We start from the raw sequence: 13,096 nt of genomic DNA, 5'->3' as shown, positions 1-13,096 counted from the left end.
TACATCACAACATTATTTACCCATAGAACTTGAAGATACCTTGGGGTTCACCTCCAAGATTGTGAGTCACCTTGAGGAATCTCCACCTGTTTTCTTACTGTAACCCCATGTCACTTAATAGTGCAGCTCTTGGCATTTGGCAGGACAATTCTTTGTTGTTTGGAACTTTCCCACACATTGGAGACTTTTTAGCATTCCTGGTTTCTCAGTTATTGTGGCAACCAAAACACCATGTTTTTGTTTTTAGTGTCCCTTTTGAGGGCTAGTACTTCTGTAGGGGACCACAGTACCTCTTTCTGTGTGAACTGGCACCTTTAGAATGCTTTTTCCTAACCAATTTCAGTTTTTTTTGGACCATTATGTGATTATGTTTTTTAATCTAATTCTTTGTAGTCTACAATAAAGATGGTTAATGAACATACTGTTTTCAGTTTTTATAAACAAAAATAATTTGCTTAGAGCAACCACCCCCTTCCCCAGTCTGTATAATCTCTCAAATCTTGCTTTTTTTTTTTTTTTTCAGGTTGATTTCCCACGGAATCTTGCCAAATCTGTGACTGTAGAGTGAAGAATATACAAAATGTACGAAACTCTGTACGATTAAGCAACACAAGACACCTTTTGTATTTAAAACCTTGATTTAAAATATCATCCCTTGAAGCCTTTTTTTAGTAAATCCTTATTTATATATCAGTTATAATTATTCCACTCAATATGTGATTTTTGTGAAGGTACCTCTTATATTTTTCCAGTAATTTGTGGAGGACTTTGAATAATGGAATCTATATTGGAATTTGTATCAGAAAGATTTTAGCCATTATTTTCTTTAAAGAATGCTGGGTGTTGCATTTCTGGACCCTCCACTTCAATCTGAGAAGACAATATGTTTCTAAAATAATTGGCACTTGTTTCACCATACTTCATTCAGACCAATGAGAGTAATGCATTTAATTGGAATATCTAAAGCCAGTGGCAGTGATGCTTATATTTGGACAGTTAGGGAAGGTTTTGTGAAATTATATAAAGAGGAGATGTGATTTATTTTGAAATTTGTTTCTGTTTTGTTTTTAAATCAAACTCTAAAACTTAAAACTGAAAAATTTTCTTGGTAGGATTTATATCTAAGTTTGGTTAGCCTTAGTTTCTCAGACTTGTTGTCTGTTACCTATAGGTGGAGGAAATTTAGGAAGCAAAATATAGTAGTGCATTGGTGGTCTCCAATCCTTAACATATGTGCACAGTTTTATAGCACAAACTTTAAATTTGAGCTGCTTTGGACAACTGACAATATGATTTTAAATTTGAAGATGAGATATGTACATGTTGGGTATTCTACTTCTTTTGTTTTCATCTCCTAAAACTGGTTTTTATTTCCTTGTATCTTTAGTCTTTTATTTTTAAAATGACTTCTGAATGACATAATTTTATCTTTTTCTTTAAAATCACAACACAGAGCTGCTATTAAATTAATATTGATATATTCAGTATTCTTTTCAACTTTGTTGCAAGGAAGAATTTCCTATAGTTAATTTTAACTTTCCTTCACTGCATTGTTTCGTAAAACTAGTCCCTTAGTGCCAGTTTGGAAGTTATTTGCAATTGTTTGGAAGATGTGCAAGTCGTTGACCTCATCATTTCACTGTAAGTATATGTGGTAGGCTAGGCTGAGAAAAAGGTATGTATGCTTTACACTGATAGGCACCAAATTTTGTATTACGTCCTAGGTATTTTTTCTCTATATTTTCTGTGCTCTTCTCCTGAAATATACTTAGAAATAAAAAAGATATAAATAGAGTGATACTGGGGTATGTTCAGCTTGTAGGTGTCAGAAATGAAAGTTGACAATTTGGATTAAAATATTTAAAGTAGAATGTTATTATTTGATACCCCCAAAATCGTGAGTAATAATTTCTTCATGGAGCTTTTCTGGCCAGATCTTTGGGGCTATAGGAGAATGTGTTTGTTTTTGGTTAAGTCCTTCTTTTTCAAAGGTTTTTACTTTTAAATTGTGAAGGTGAACTATTTAGCACAATTAGTTAAGTAAACTAAGTCTTTTCCTTTCTGTTTTTTGGTGTTTGAACTTCTCGGTGAGGTTAAGATTTTCTAATAGCTGTTGCTGTTGCCAGAGAAGCATAGATTTCTGCTTGTGTATTAGCGTTAGAGAAAGATTTGGTGTATTTTGAGGTAATTTGGAAGGACTTTCATAGATGGTGACTAGAAACCTCATCTTTTTAAGAATAAAATAGGGTCACTATTTATATTACGTATATATAGCTATTATAGCTATATTAATCTACTTTAATTGTTTCTAAGATTATTTTGTGTAAATCAGCTAGTTTAAATGTGTGTATAGTGTCATTTCTTCTGTTTGGTATATTAAAGAATATGATTTGTGTGGGTTTGTAGCATTTCTTTTTCTTTTCTTTCTTTCTTTTTTTTTTTGAGACAGTCTCACTCTGTCACCCAGGCTGAAGGGCCGTGGTGCAGTCTTGGCTCGCTGCAACCTCTGCCTCCTGGGTTCAAGCAATTCTTCTGTCTCAGCTTCCTGAGTAGTAGAGGTTAAAGGTGTGTATTACCACACCTGGCTAATTTTTGTATTTTTAGTAGAGATGGGGTTTCACCATGTTGGCCAGGCTCGTCTCAAACTCCTGACCTCAGGTGATCCACCCGCCTTGGCCTCCCAAAGTACTGCGATTACAGGCATGAGCCACTGTGCCCAGCCTGTAGCATTTCTTTCTTTCTTTCTTTCTTTCTTTTTTTTGAGACGGAGTTTTTGGGAGTTTCCTCCCCTAACCATGTCAACTTTTTTGGATTCTTGCTCTTGCATGCCTTGAATATCAAAAACCAAAATTAAGAACAAAGAAGTGATATTTTCCCAACAAACATGGATTCTCTGCTGCGTGCAGTGGCTCAACCTGTAATACCAGCCTGCACTTTGGGAGGCCTAGGTGGGAGGATCACTTAAGCCCAAGAGTTTGAGAACAGCCTGGGCAACATGGTGACACCTGGTATCTACAAAAATTTTTTTTAAAAAGTTGGCTGTACCTGGTGGCTTGCACCTGCAGTCCCAGCAATTTGGGATGCTTACATGGGAGGATCACTTGAGCGTGGGAGGTGGAGGCTGCAGTGAGCTGTGATTGTGCCACTGTGCTCTAGCTTGAGTACAGAGTGAGACCCTCCTTATTCAAAACAAAAAACATGGTTTCTCCTCTCTCTCCCATCTTCTTACTCTCTATCCTATTTGATGTAGTGATTTTTAAATGCTTTTATAAATTAATTCTTAACACAAAAGAGACTTTGTAATGAGGCAAACCACTAAGTGAGCCTGCCCAGTTAAAACCAGTGTAATACAGGATAAGGAAATCGGATTTTTCAAAAAAGATACTCTACATAAGTTCTTCATATACAAAGTTTTTTCTTGTAATACATTTAAAGTTTGTTTTTTGAATGAAATATTTCCCTTTAATAAAAATGTTCACATCATATATTTAACGGGAAACAAAATATCATCTGAACAGCCCAGAAATAAGATTGCCTTACCTTTCAGATGATCTTGTATTTTCTGCACAAAATCTGTGCATATTCTTTTGCTGCTTCCAAAACTGATTCTCGATTCTCATTTGCCTCGTATGCAAATCCTAGATGAGAAACTATACAGGATCCAGGCTCATATTCAGTAGCAGCTGCTACTCCTGTAGATATATCATTTTCCAACTTCCGCTGCATCTTGTAGTATTAGCAGTGGCTGGATATCTGGTCTTCTCTTTCTCCATAGGAAGCTGGGTACTGAGCTCTGCTATCATCGCATTGTTTCTTGTCACTTCATTTGACAAGGATCTTAGAGCTGTTACTTTTTCTTGGTAGAGTTCCTTATAGCTTTCCAATTCGGTTTTACAGTCAGCTTCTGAAATTTTTATTCTGGAGAGTTCAGATTCCACATCTTTGATTCTGAGTTCCATCTGAGGTTTTGCTGAAGTATTATCCGAAATTTTTATTCTGGAGAGTTCAGATTCCAGATCTTTGAATCTGAGTTCCGTCTGAGTTTTTGCTGAAGTATAATCATTCACCATTTGCGCTAACTGTTCTTGAGATGCTGCTTGAGTCTGTTTCAGCTGCTTATACTTCTTCTGTAGTGTTTCACATTTCTTTTCTATTGCTTTCATAGAGAATAATGTCTGCTGAAGAACTTCATTCTCTGTGTCCAGATGTAGACATTGTTGAAGGTGCAGTTTCCTGTGCTTCTGTAAGGTCATCCTCTGACGTACTCCAGGATCTTTGGGAGTTTCCTCCCCTAACCATGTCAACTTTTTTGGATTCTTGCTCTTGCATGCCTCCCTCTTCCTTTTTTCCACATTTAAAGTTTTAATTCACTCAGATATAACGGAGAGATCCTTATCCTCTGAGCCCTTTTTAGGCAGGGGAACATGTCAGTAAATGATTATTACATTGCAATCAGTTTTTCAATCTTTTTTTAAAAAAATTCTATGCCATAGGAATAAAACATAAAGAGAAAAATTAATGTTAACTATATTTAGGTTATTATAACTATGTCAACAAGTATTAATACCTATTACGGGCAAGTCACTGTGGCAGGTATTGCAAATTACATCATCTGTAAAGCAGTTTTTCTCCCCTTATTGGCTCATCACTAGCAAAGACTAGGTTCACTGGAAGGCACGGGGTGAGATAATGGGAAGATGGAGTGGAGGTGGGTTGTTAAAGTGCTGTGAGTGAGTGATTTTGTTTACTTGAATAGTGATCCATGTTTGGGGATATATTGTGTTCATAAGAAGTGAAAGGTATTTGCGAAGTGAGCTGTAAATGACCCATAAATCTGTTACAACAGCCCTTAATACACAAAGATGAAAAACAAGCATTACTGCTACCCAAAGGGAACTGATGTTTGGTGATGTGCAGATGGGGCTGTTAGTTAAAAGAGCTAATACAGATTTTCTCTGTTAGGTTTCATAGGAGGTAGTTTCTGAGATGAGATTGTTTTATCTTTTTGAATTTAGATGTCTTGTCCTGAGTTCTGAGGATGGGAGGACAGGAGTCTTTTTTTTTTTTTTTTTTGACTCCTTAGTAATACTCCTCTGACATTTATTTCTATTATTCTGCAAAGAAAGAAAACCAAATGAAATGTTTGCTTTAACAAACATTTTAAAAAGTTCTTTGGGTTGATTTTTTTCTCTTTTTTAAAAAATTAGGATATACCATAGCAATAAAATAACTAATGTTAACTATTGTATGCTACAATGTAAGTGATTTTTCTAAAGAAGCACAATGCCATTGAAAAGTATTATTGAAAAGGATCATAGTTCACGTTGAATTTGTGAAGGCCAAAGAAATTGAAAGGAGTGTGGTATTTTCATTTTATGATATTTACATATTTAGTAAATTTTGTGTACAAGAATACCTGGCATAGTGTTTTACCCGTGGAAACAGGTTTCAGATTACTTTGTTTGTACTGTTAGAGTCTGAAGTTTAGAAGTGTTAACATTTAAATCAGTTTTTTTTCTGACTATACTTAAAGATTGTTAATATTTTGATATCTTCCTAGCTTGATGAATTTAAACATATCTTCAGATGTGTGACAGTGACAACCAATAAGACTAATATTAGCTTCAAACCAGTAATATCCAGGGTTAAAAGTCATAGTGAAAGCACGATTGTAAAATTATGCCATATTAACTTTTAAGTCTTGATATCAAAATGTTATGTAATATACCATAAATAATGGCTATCGAGAACATCTTTGGAAATTCTCAAGTTACCTTTCTTACTACACTGTTTTCAGAATGAATGTAGAAATGATTCTGTTAGATTTTTGAATGTTCTGTGGTTGAATGTGTTTTTGCTTAAATAAAGCTTTTGGTATTTGTTTAAATTACACTTCTTGTGAGGTGGAAATTTTAGAATCATCTTTGCTTTGTTTCAGTTTTGTGTTTTTGAAATGAATATTTACTTTACTGAGCCAGTTGGTCATTTCTTCCTCATGTCTTGTTAAGTCCAGTGACTAAGCCTGAACTGTGAATAAATTACCAAAAACTTGCTTAGAATTTCATTTTGAGGCAATTTGCTAATATTTGAAGCGTCTATACATTTGTAGTCATGTTAAAAATTGTATTGTACTAAGAGTGTAGTCAATGTCTACTTTAGTTGTGAATATTTCTGATGTCAAAACTTCATTCGTTACTGTTGATTTTAAGAATAAGAAATCACTGCCTAAATATTACCAAAAAAGCCATGTCTTTACCCCAACTTCTCGGTTTGGGAAAGAATCACTAGATAAAACAAAGGCTCTGCCCTTTCTGATATCACACTCCACAGATATTTTTTCACATCTTTTTAAACATTTTGCAATAATATGTTCTTTATAGGAAGTTTACAGGATATGCAATGATTAAAAATTTTAAGTGAATTGATAGTTGCAAAAGAAGGATAATCTAAAGTTTCTGTAGCAAGACAATCTAAAGTTTCTGTATTATCTGGCACTCTTAATTATAGAGCAAAGATTCCCTTACAGAATCCTTTTATGAACAGCAAGCTAGAGTCTATCCCTAGTGGTTATAGCACTTGCTTTGTTTTTCAGGAGACAGTTATGGCAGGGTGATTTGAATTGATAGATGTGCTGTTTTGCCTGCTTGTAGATTAGCCCAGTCTTTGGTCTCTCTCTTTGTGTCTGTCTCTCCTTTGCCTCTCCCTCTGTCTTCTTCTGCAGCAGAGCCTAAGGCTGCCCCACCAACGTGTGTCATTTTTTCCAAAGCCTATATTTTTGACATAAAATTCAGCTTTACTTCTAGTGAACAATTTTCTTTAAATTCTACCCACTTGGCTCTCAGTAAGTACTTACTGAGTGCTTACTAAAAGCCAAGAAATGATTTCCCTAAAAATTAAGCAGCTGCTTTTCATTGAAGTGGCATTGAGAGAAAAGTAAATTCTTTAACTTGTTTGGATGAGAGAAAAAAATAAAGGTTAAGGTTCTCTCATTAATTGAAGATTAATAGTTTTCCTTCATTTTTTAAAAAGATGCTGTAGGAGCTTTAGTAGCTTAACAAGCATCCTGGAGTTGCAAACTTAATCTTGTGAGAGTACACAGAAAATTTCTAGGTTGTACGTTATTTAATCAGCTGAACCCTTCTGGGTAGTGTATATATAATAATTTTATTATTATTTTTTGGTTAGCATGAATACAACAGATTATTTCCAAGGTTGAAAAGGCACATTTGTGAACTTCATATTAACATAATTCATTGACTCAAATTCCAAGGTTTACTTATTTTCTCATAGAGAATGTTTTTATGTAGCCATACTTCCCTTTTTATACTCTAGGAGGTTTTGAATATGAAGTGTAGATGTGTAACTGAAAATATGGACTCAAATCCAAATAGGAAGCTTATAAGCAATTAGAGAAATCCTCTCTGGATAGAATTAGAGTTATTTCCTTCCCATTCATTTATCATTTGCCTTCCCTTGTATAAAATTAAAAAGATTGTGCTTATTAGGATGAAAACAGCTGGCATATTTTAATATGCTTTTAATTTTTGCAGTTTGCTGAAGAATTTAGAGGCATCCAACAGTCCAAAAAACAGAACCATGAAATAAGTTATTATAATGGAACTCACAGACATACCAATTTTTTTTCTTGAGGTGGAGTCTTGCTCTGTCACCCAGGCTGGGGTGTAGTGGCATGATATTGGCTCACTGCAACCTCTGCCTCCTGGGTTCAAGTGATTCTCATGCCTCAGCCTCCCGAGTAGCTGGGATTACAGGTGCCCACCACCATGCCCAGCTAATTTTTGTATTTGTAGTAGAGATGGAGTTTCACCATGTTGGCCAGGTTGGTCTCAAACTCGTCACCTCAAGTGATCCGCCCACCTTGGCCTTCCAAAGTGCTGGGATTACAGACGTGAGCCACTGCACCCTGCCCTGACATATCAAATTTGACAGGTATTGTATACCCTTTGGATCTTTAGGAGTTAATTTTTGCCTCTCAGTTTAGTATGTTTTGAAATGGAAATAAGTATAGCGAGGTCATGAAAGGAAAATTGCCAGAATTCCCAAAGCATGTAACACTCATTGAGAATTCCAGACCCAATATACCTAAAGGGCAAGTGAAGGAAACACTATTGTGAACTGGGTATAACTCCTTGGTTCTTAACTAGTACATTCTTATTTGTGAGACTCAAAGGTTGATATCCAATAATTTAAGATTGTACGGTACTCTAAACATCTGCAGAGGTCTAGATGTTATCAGTATCACTAGTTTTTATTTCTGCCAATAGCTCCCTTTTAGGTGACATCGTTCTCATTCCATTGTGGCATCTGTCATTGGTGTTTTACTATATGGCAAGTTCATTAAAAAGCTCCATTCATGATTGTCTTCAAGTAATGCCCATAAGGAGATGAAAGATATCTGAGACAATGAAGGCTTTAGTTTCTAGGCAAGAGACATAGCATTGCATTAAATTCTGAGTTTCTGCTAGACTTGAATGTGTCTAGCCACTCTAACTTATGGGGGCTTTTGGTTTTTTTCCTATTGTGCTTTGTATGTAGAATTGTTTTGAAATATCAAGTATATTTGCTTTGATTTTGAACTCTCTTAATTTTGTATTTATCCTTTGAATAAAATGTAAATCCAATATTTATCTTATTATTAATTTACTTTTATTGCTGCTCTGTAGAAATCTAGGCACTATTGGGAATCTTTGTAGGATTTCTATCTATTGTTCTTGGTTGTTAACTTGGACCCATGTGTTACTAAAGTTTAGAGCATTTATTTGAAAAAAATTAATTTAGGAACTTTTTCATATATGTAGTCTTTTTTTGGTGCTTGAAGTGGGGAAAATATGCTGGCCTCTGAATACAGAATTGACTTTGCTGACATAATACTTGAAATTTAAATTATTTTTGTTTTCTCAGCAGGGACAGATTTGTATAGTTTGTGCATTCCTAGTTCTATCAGAAGATAGGGCTGATTTTTTAAAATTATTACTATTTTGAGAAAGGGTCTCTCCCTGTTACCCAGGCTGGAAGGCAGTGGCATGATCATAGCTCACTGCAGCTTTGACCTACTAGGTTTAAGCTATCCTCCCACATCAGCCTTCCAAGTGGTTGAGACCACAGGTGTGCTCCAGTACACAGAGCTAATTTTTTTTGTGTGTGTAGAGACAGGGTCTCACCATGTTACCCAGACTGGTCCCCCAACTCGGCCCATGTGATCCCTCTGCCTTGGCCTCCCACAGTGCTGGGATTACAGGCATGAACAACTGTGCCCAGTCAATTTTACTATTTTTAAAATTAAAGAACCTAACCATGGCTTGGCTTTTGCCCAAATAGGATGCCTCAAAACTTGGATCATTATTTAAGAATTATTACATTCACAAAATGTAATAGCCACCTCTTGCAATTCTCCTCTCCTACCTTGTGTTGTCCAGTGTAGTGGGGACACTGGTCCATGAGCAGTACTTGGGGAAAAATGGACTCTGCCTAAATGACATACACGTTAGTGCCTGGGCACAGTGATTTCACCACAGTAGTTGCTTAATAGAATACTTACTAACCTAAGTTATACTTCAAATAGCATTTCTATTCCTTATTATTATTTTTAATGCCTTTACCTGCCAAGTTAGAGTTTGGTCAAGAAATCAGAAGTCACTGTTGTCATTTCCAGTAGGAAAGGATTTACATGAAAATTGGGCTTACCAGCTGTCTGATGCCTGTTAGCCTGATTGCAGTTACCACTGGAGAATACTCCTGCTTCTCTTTCCTTTCCTTTCCAAATTGTATATAAATGGTACTCAGATGTGAAATCTAATTTGATCTCTGTGGACAAGTATCCAGCAGCAGGGTGGGGATAGTACAGAATATTCAGCAGACACTGTCCAGCACATTTCACCCTTTGCAATATACATCTATATTCACCCTTGAACTCATGTTTAAATTTCCAAAGAGAAAGAATATGATGATTCTGCCTGTCATGCAGCAGCTATTCCTGTTGAAATGAAGACACACTTACTCTCTTCCCGAGGAGATCAGAAGTTTCACAAATTATTCTATCCATTTCTGTGTGATACTGTTCCTCTTGCTTAATCACAACCTCCCTTGATATAAAAATCTTATATACAGACATCCTCTCTTGTCCACAGGGGATATGTTCCAAGAACCCCAGTGGATACCTGAAACCGCAGATAGTACCAATCACTATACTGGTTTTTGAAAAATCTGATAACTGAGATAGCTACTAAGTGATTAATGGGCAGGTAGCATATAATGGATAGAGACACTGGACATAGGGGTGATTCGTGTCCTGGGTGGGACAGCTCAAGGTTTCATCATGCTACTCAGATGGCATGCAATCTAAAACTTTATTGAAGCCAGGCATGGTTGCTCATGCTTGTAATCTACACTTTGGGAGACCAAGGCGGGAAAATTGCATGAGGCCAGGAGTTTGAGACCAGCCTGGGCAAACATAGCAAGACCCCATCTCTACAGAAAGGAAAAAAATCAGGTGTGGTGGCATGTACCTGTAGTCCCAGCTACTCAGGAGGCTAAGATAGGAGGATTGCTTGAGTCTAGGAATTGAAGGCTGCAGTGAGCCGTGATTGCACTATGGCACTCCAGCCTGGGTGACGGAGTGAGACCCTGACTCAAAACTTATGAGTTGTTTACATCTAAAATTTTTTATTTAATATTTTCAGACTGTGGTGACTGCTGGTAGCTGAAGCCATGGAAAGTGAAATTGTGGATAAGGAAGGATTACTGTAGTGTTAGAGTAATTGGAAGGGGAGAGAGGAAAAGTTGATTAGTAGACATAAATGTGTATATACCAAATAGGGAAAGAGAATTATGCATTGTTACTAAGGCCTTTGTCAAGTGTCCATAGCTTATATAAATATATACATAGGTATATACAAATATGTATATTGTACATACTAATACATATGTTTTCCATTACTCATTTTATGTTCCCTTTGATGTCATCCAGCACCTAAGTAGTTGTGATTTTTTTTTGCCAGAACTTTTTGCTGCTTCTCTCTGTTAGTAAGATTGAGAAACCTCTCTACCTTTCGCATTCTTGTATGTAAGCTGGGGGTCATATGTATGGGGAATTTCTGGCAATATGGTAGGCTAGCTAACCTTTGGAAGTTCCCAGAACAGAAAACAGTGATGGATGAGAATGTAAAAGAAAAAAATTCCTCCCTTTAATCACATAGGTGAGTTGTCAAGAAATTCTCAGAAGCAAAAAGTAAGAAAACACTAGTTAGAGAAGTAACAAGTACTGCAGGTGCTGTTTACACTGGTGGGGACATCTGCTCTTAGAGATTAGATCTTTCCATTTTAACAGACAGCATATGGGGGACAGGAAGTAGACATGGACTGGAGAAAGGTGGGAAGTCTGTGCAAACTAGAAAATAATATTATTGGCAAGAGAGTAAATCAGGAAATAAAACATGTCAGAGATGGACATGATAAGGAAAACTGCAATCTTCAGCCTTGATAGTGGTGAATGGGAGAAGTCTTCCATGAGAATTCCTTACCACATCTACTTCCTGTGCAGGTTTTATGTAGAAGTTTGCCCTGCCTGTATGAACTGAAAAGCCTCAAACTGGGAATTTATTTTACAGCGATCCCAAGTTGATATTGCCCCCATGCATTTGGCAAAAGCAAACCCAAATCCTCTCTGGAGGAATGTACTTTAAACACAAGCCTAAAGGCATTCCCATAAGTATTCCAAGAGATAAAAGGTCAAAATCCAAAATCGTACACATGGGAGATAAGATAAATGATAGAATCAAATTTGCTAAGACTGCAAACATTTTAGGTACAATTTTTTTTTTTAAGGTATAGTTTTGCTCTTGTCACCCAGGCTGGAGTGCAATGGCACGATCTTGGCTCACTGCAACCTCTGCCTCCTAGGTTCAAGTGATTCTCTTGCCTCAGCCTCCTGAGTAGCTGGGATTACAGGCGCCTGCCACCATGCCCAGCTAAGTTTTGTATCCTTTTTTTTTTTTTTTTTTTTTTTTTGAGATAGAGTCTTGTTCTTGTCACCCAGGCTGGAGTGCAATGATGCAACCTCAGCTCCCTGCAACCTTTGCCTCCTGGGCTTAACCGGTTCTCCTGTCTCAATCTCTTGAGTAGCTGGGATTACAGGCACCCACCACCGTGCCCAGCTAATTTTTGTATTTTTAGTAGAGATGGGATTTTGCTATGTTGGCCAGGCTGGTCTCAAGCTCCTGACCTCACGTGATCCGCCTGCCTCGGCCTCCCAAAGTGCTGGGGTTACAGGTGTGAGCCACTGTGCCCTGCCTTAGGTACAATTTTTGTATTGAGTTGTCCTTCAGTATACATGGTTCCAGGACCCCCTGTGGATACCCAAATTCATGGATGTTCAAGTTCCTTATATGAAATAGTGTAGTATTTGCATATAAATTATGTACATCCTCCTGTATACTTTAAGTCATCTTGTTGGGGTGCAGAGAACAATATCCCGAAGTATGGTGCTTTGGCATTGCTAACCACTTTGGATTAAAAGAAATTGGAAGGCCTAGTAGCTGCCTCAGAACCAAGAACTTTCTAACCTTCTCTTGCTTCTTTCCCTCAAACCCCCTCTCGAAAGAAGAGGGGACTCTCTAGAATCTCTTTATCTAACTAAGGAAACGACTTTCCAAAGAAATGCAATTGTCTTAAGACCCCTCTTTCTAGGAATCTTATCAAATAACCAGGAGAGATTAAACCACTGGAGAAGAGAAAGAGACTAAAAGTTGTCACCATGCCCAGATAGACTTTTCATCTATTTTGAGAGCAGCTCTGAGAGTTTACTTGCAAGACTATTTGCATAAGGCAAACTTTGTTCACAGTGTAGTTCCACCCCCCTGTAATTTGTTGATCATAATGAGTTTTCTAAGAGAATCATTTATAAGATAATGTCTCCCTCCCAGGTTGAGTCATTTCCCCTTAAAATTATTTACTACCCTTCCAAAATTGCCTACAGCTCCTTACCCCATTTTCTTCTTCCTTATAAAGAGGGTGTTTGAATTTCAGCCATGTGTCCTTGCTTTGAGTCTCATATTTGTGGGACTCTTTTGTCCACATG

At 36.9% G+C, this 13,096-nt stretch overlaps 1 protein-coding gene across 2 annotated transcripts in view; it reads left to right on the top strand.

Moving 5' to 3' along the window:
* Positions 1 to 2,395, top strand: part of GFPT1 (glutamine--fructose-6-phosphate transaminase 1) — a 67,958-nt gene extending 65,563 nt beyond the window's left edge. For both annotated transcript variants that reach the window (XM_012433959.2, XM_012433958.3), the window contains one exon: positions 524 to 2,395. In XM_012433959.2, coding sequence (XP_012289382.1) covers positions 524 to 568 — 45 coding nt within the window. In that variant the 3' untranslated portion in view covers positions 569 to 2,395. The remainder of the gene's footprint in view (positions 1 to 523) is intronic.
* Positions 2,396 to 13,096: the final 10,701 nt, after the last annotated feature.

The sequence above is a fragment of the Aotus nancymaae genome, unplaced genomic scaffold (genome assembly GCF_030222135.1).
Source record: "Aotus nancymaae isolate 86718 unplaced genomic scaffold, 86718_ANA_hifiasm-v0.15.2.pri h1tg000057l, whole genome shotgun sequence".
Lineage (NCBI taxonomy): Eukaryota > Metazoa > Chordata > Mammalia > Primates > Aotidae > Aotus > Aotus nancymaae.
The sequence above is the reverse complement of the archived record's forward strand: the minus strand, read 5'-3'. Positions and strand labels throughout refer to the sequence as shown.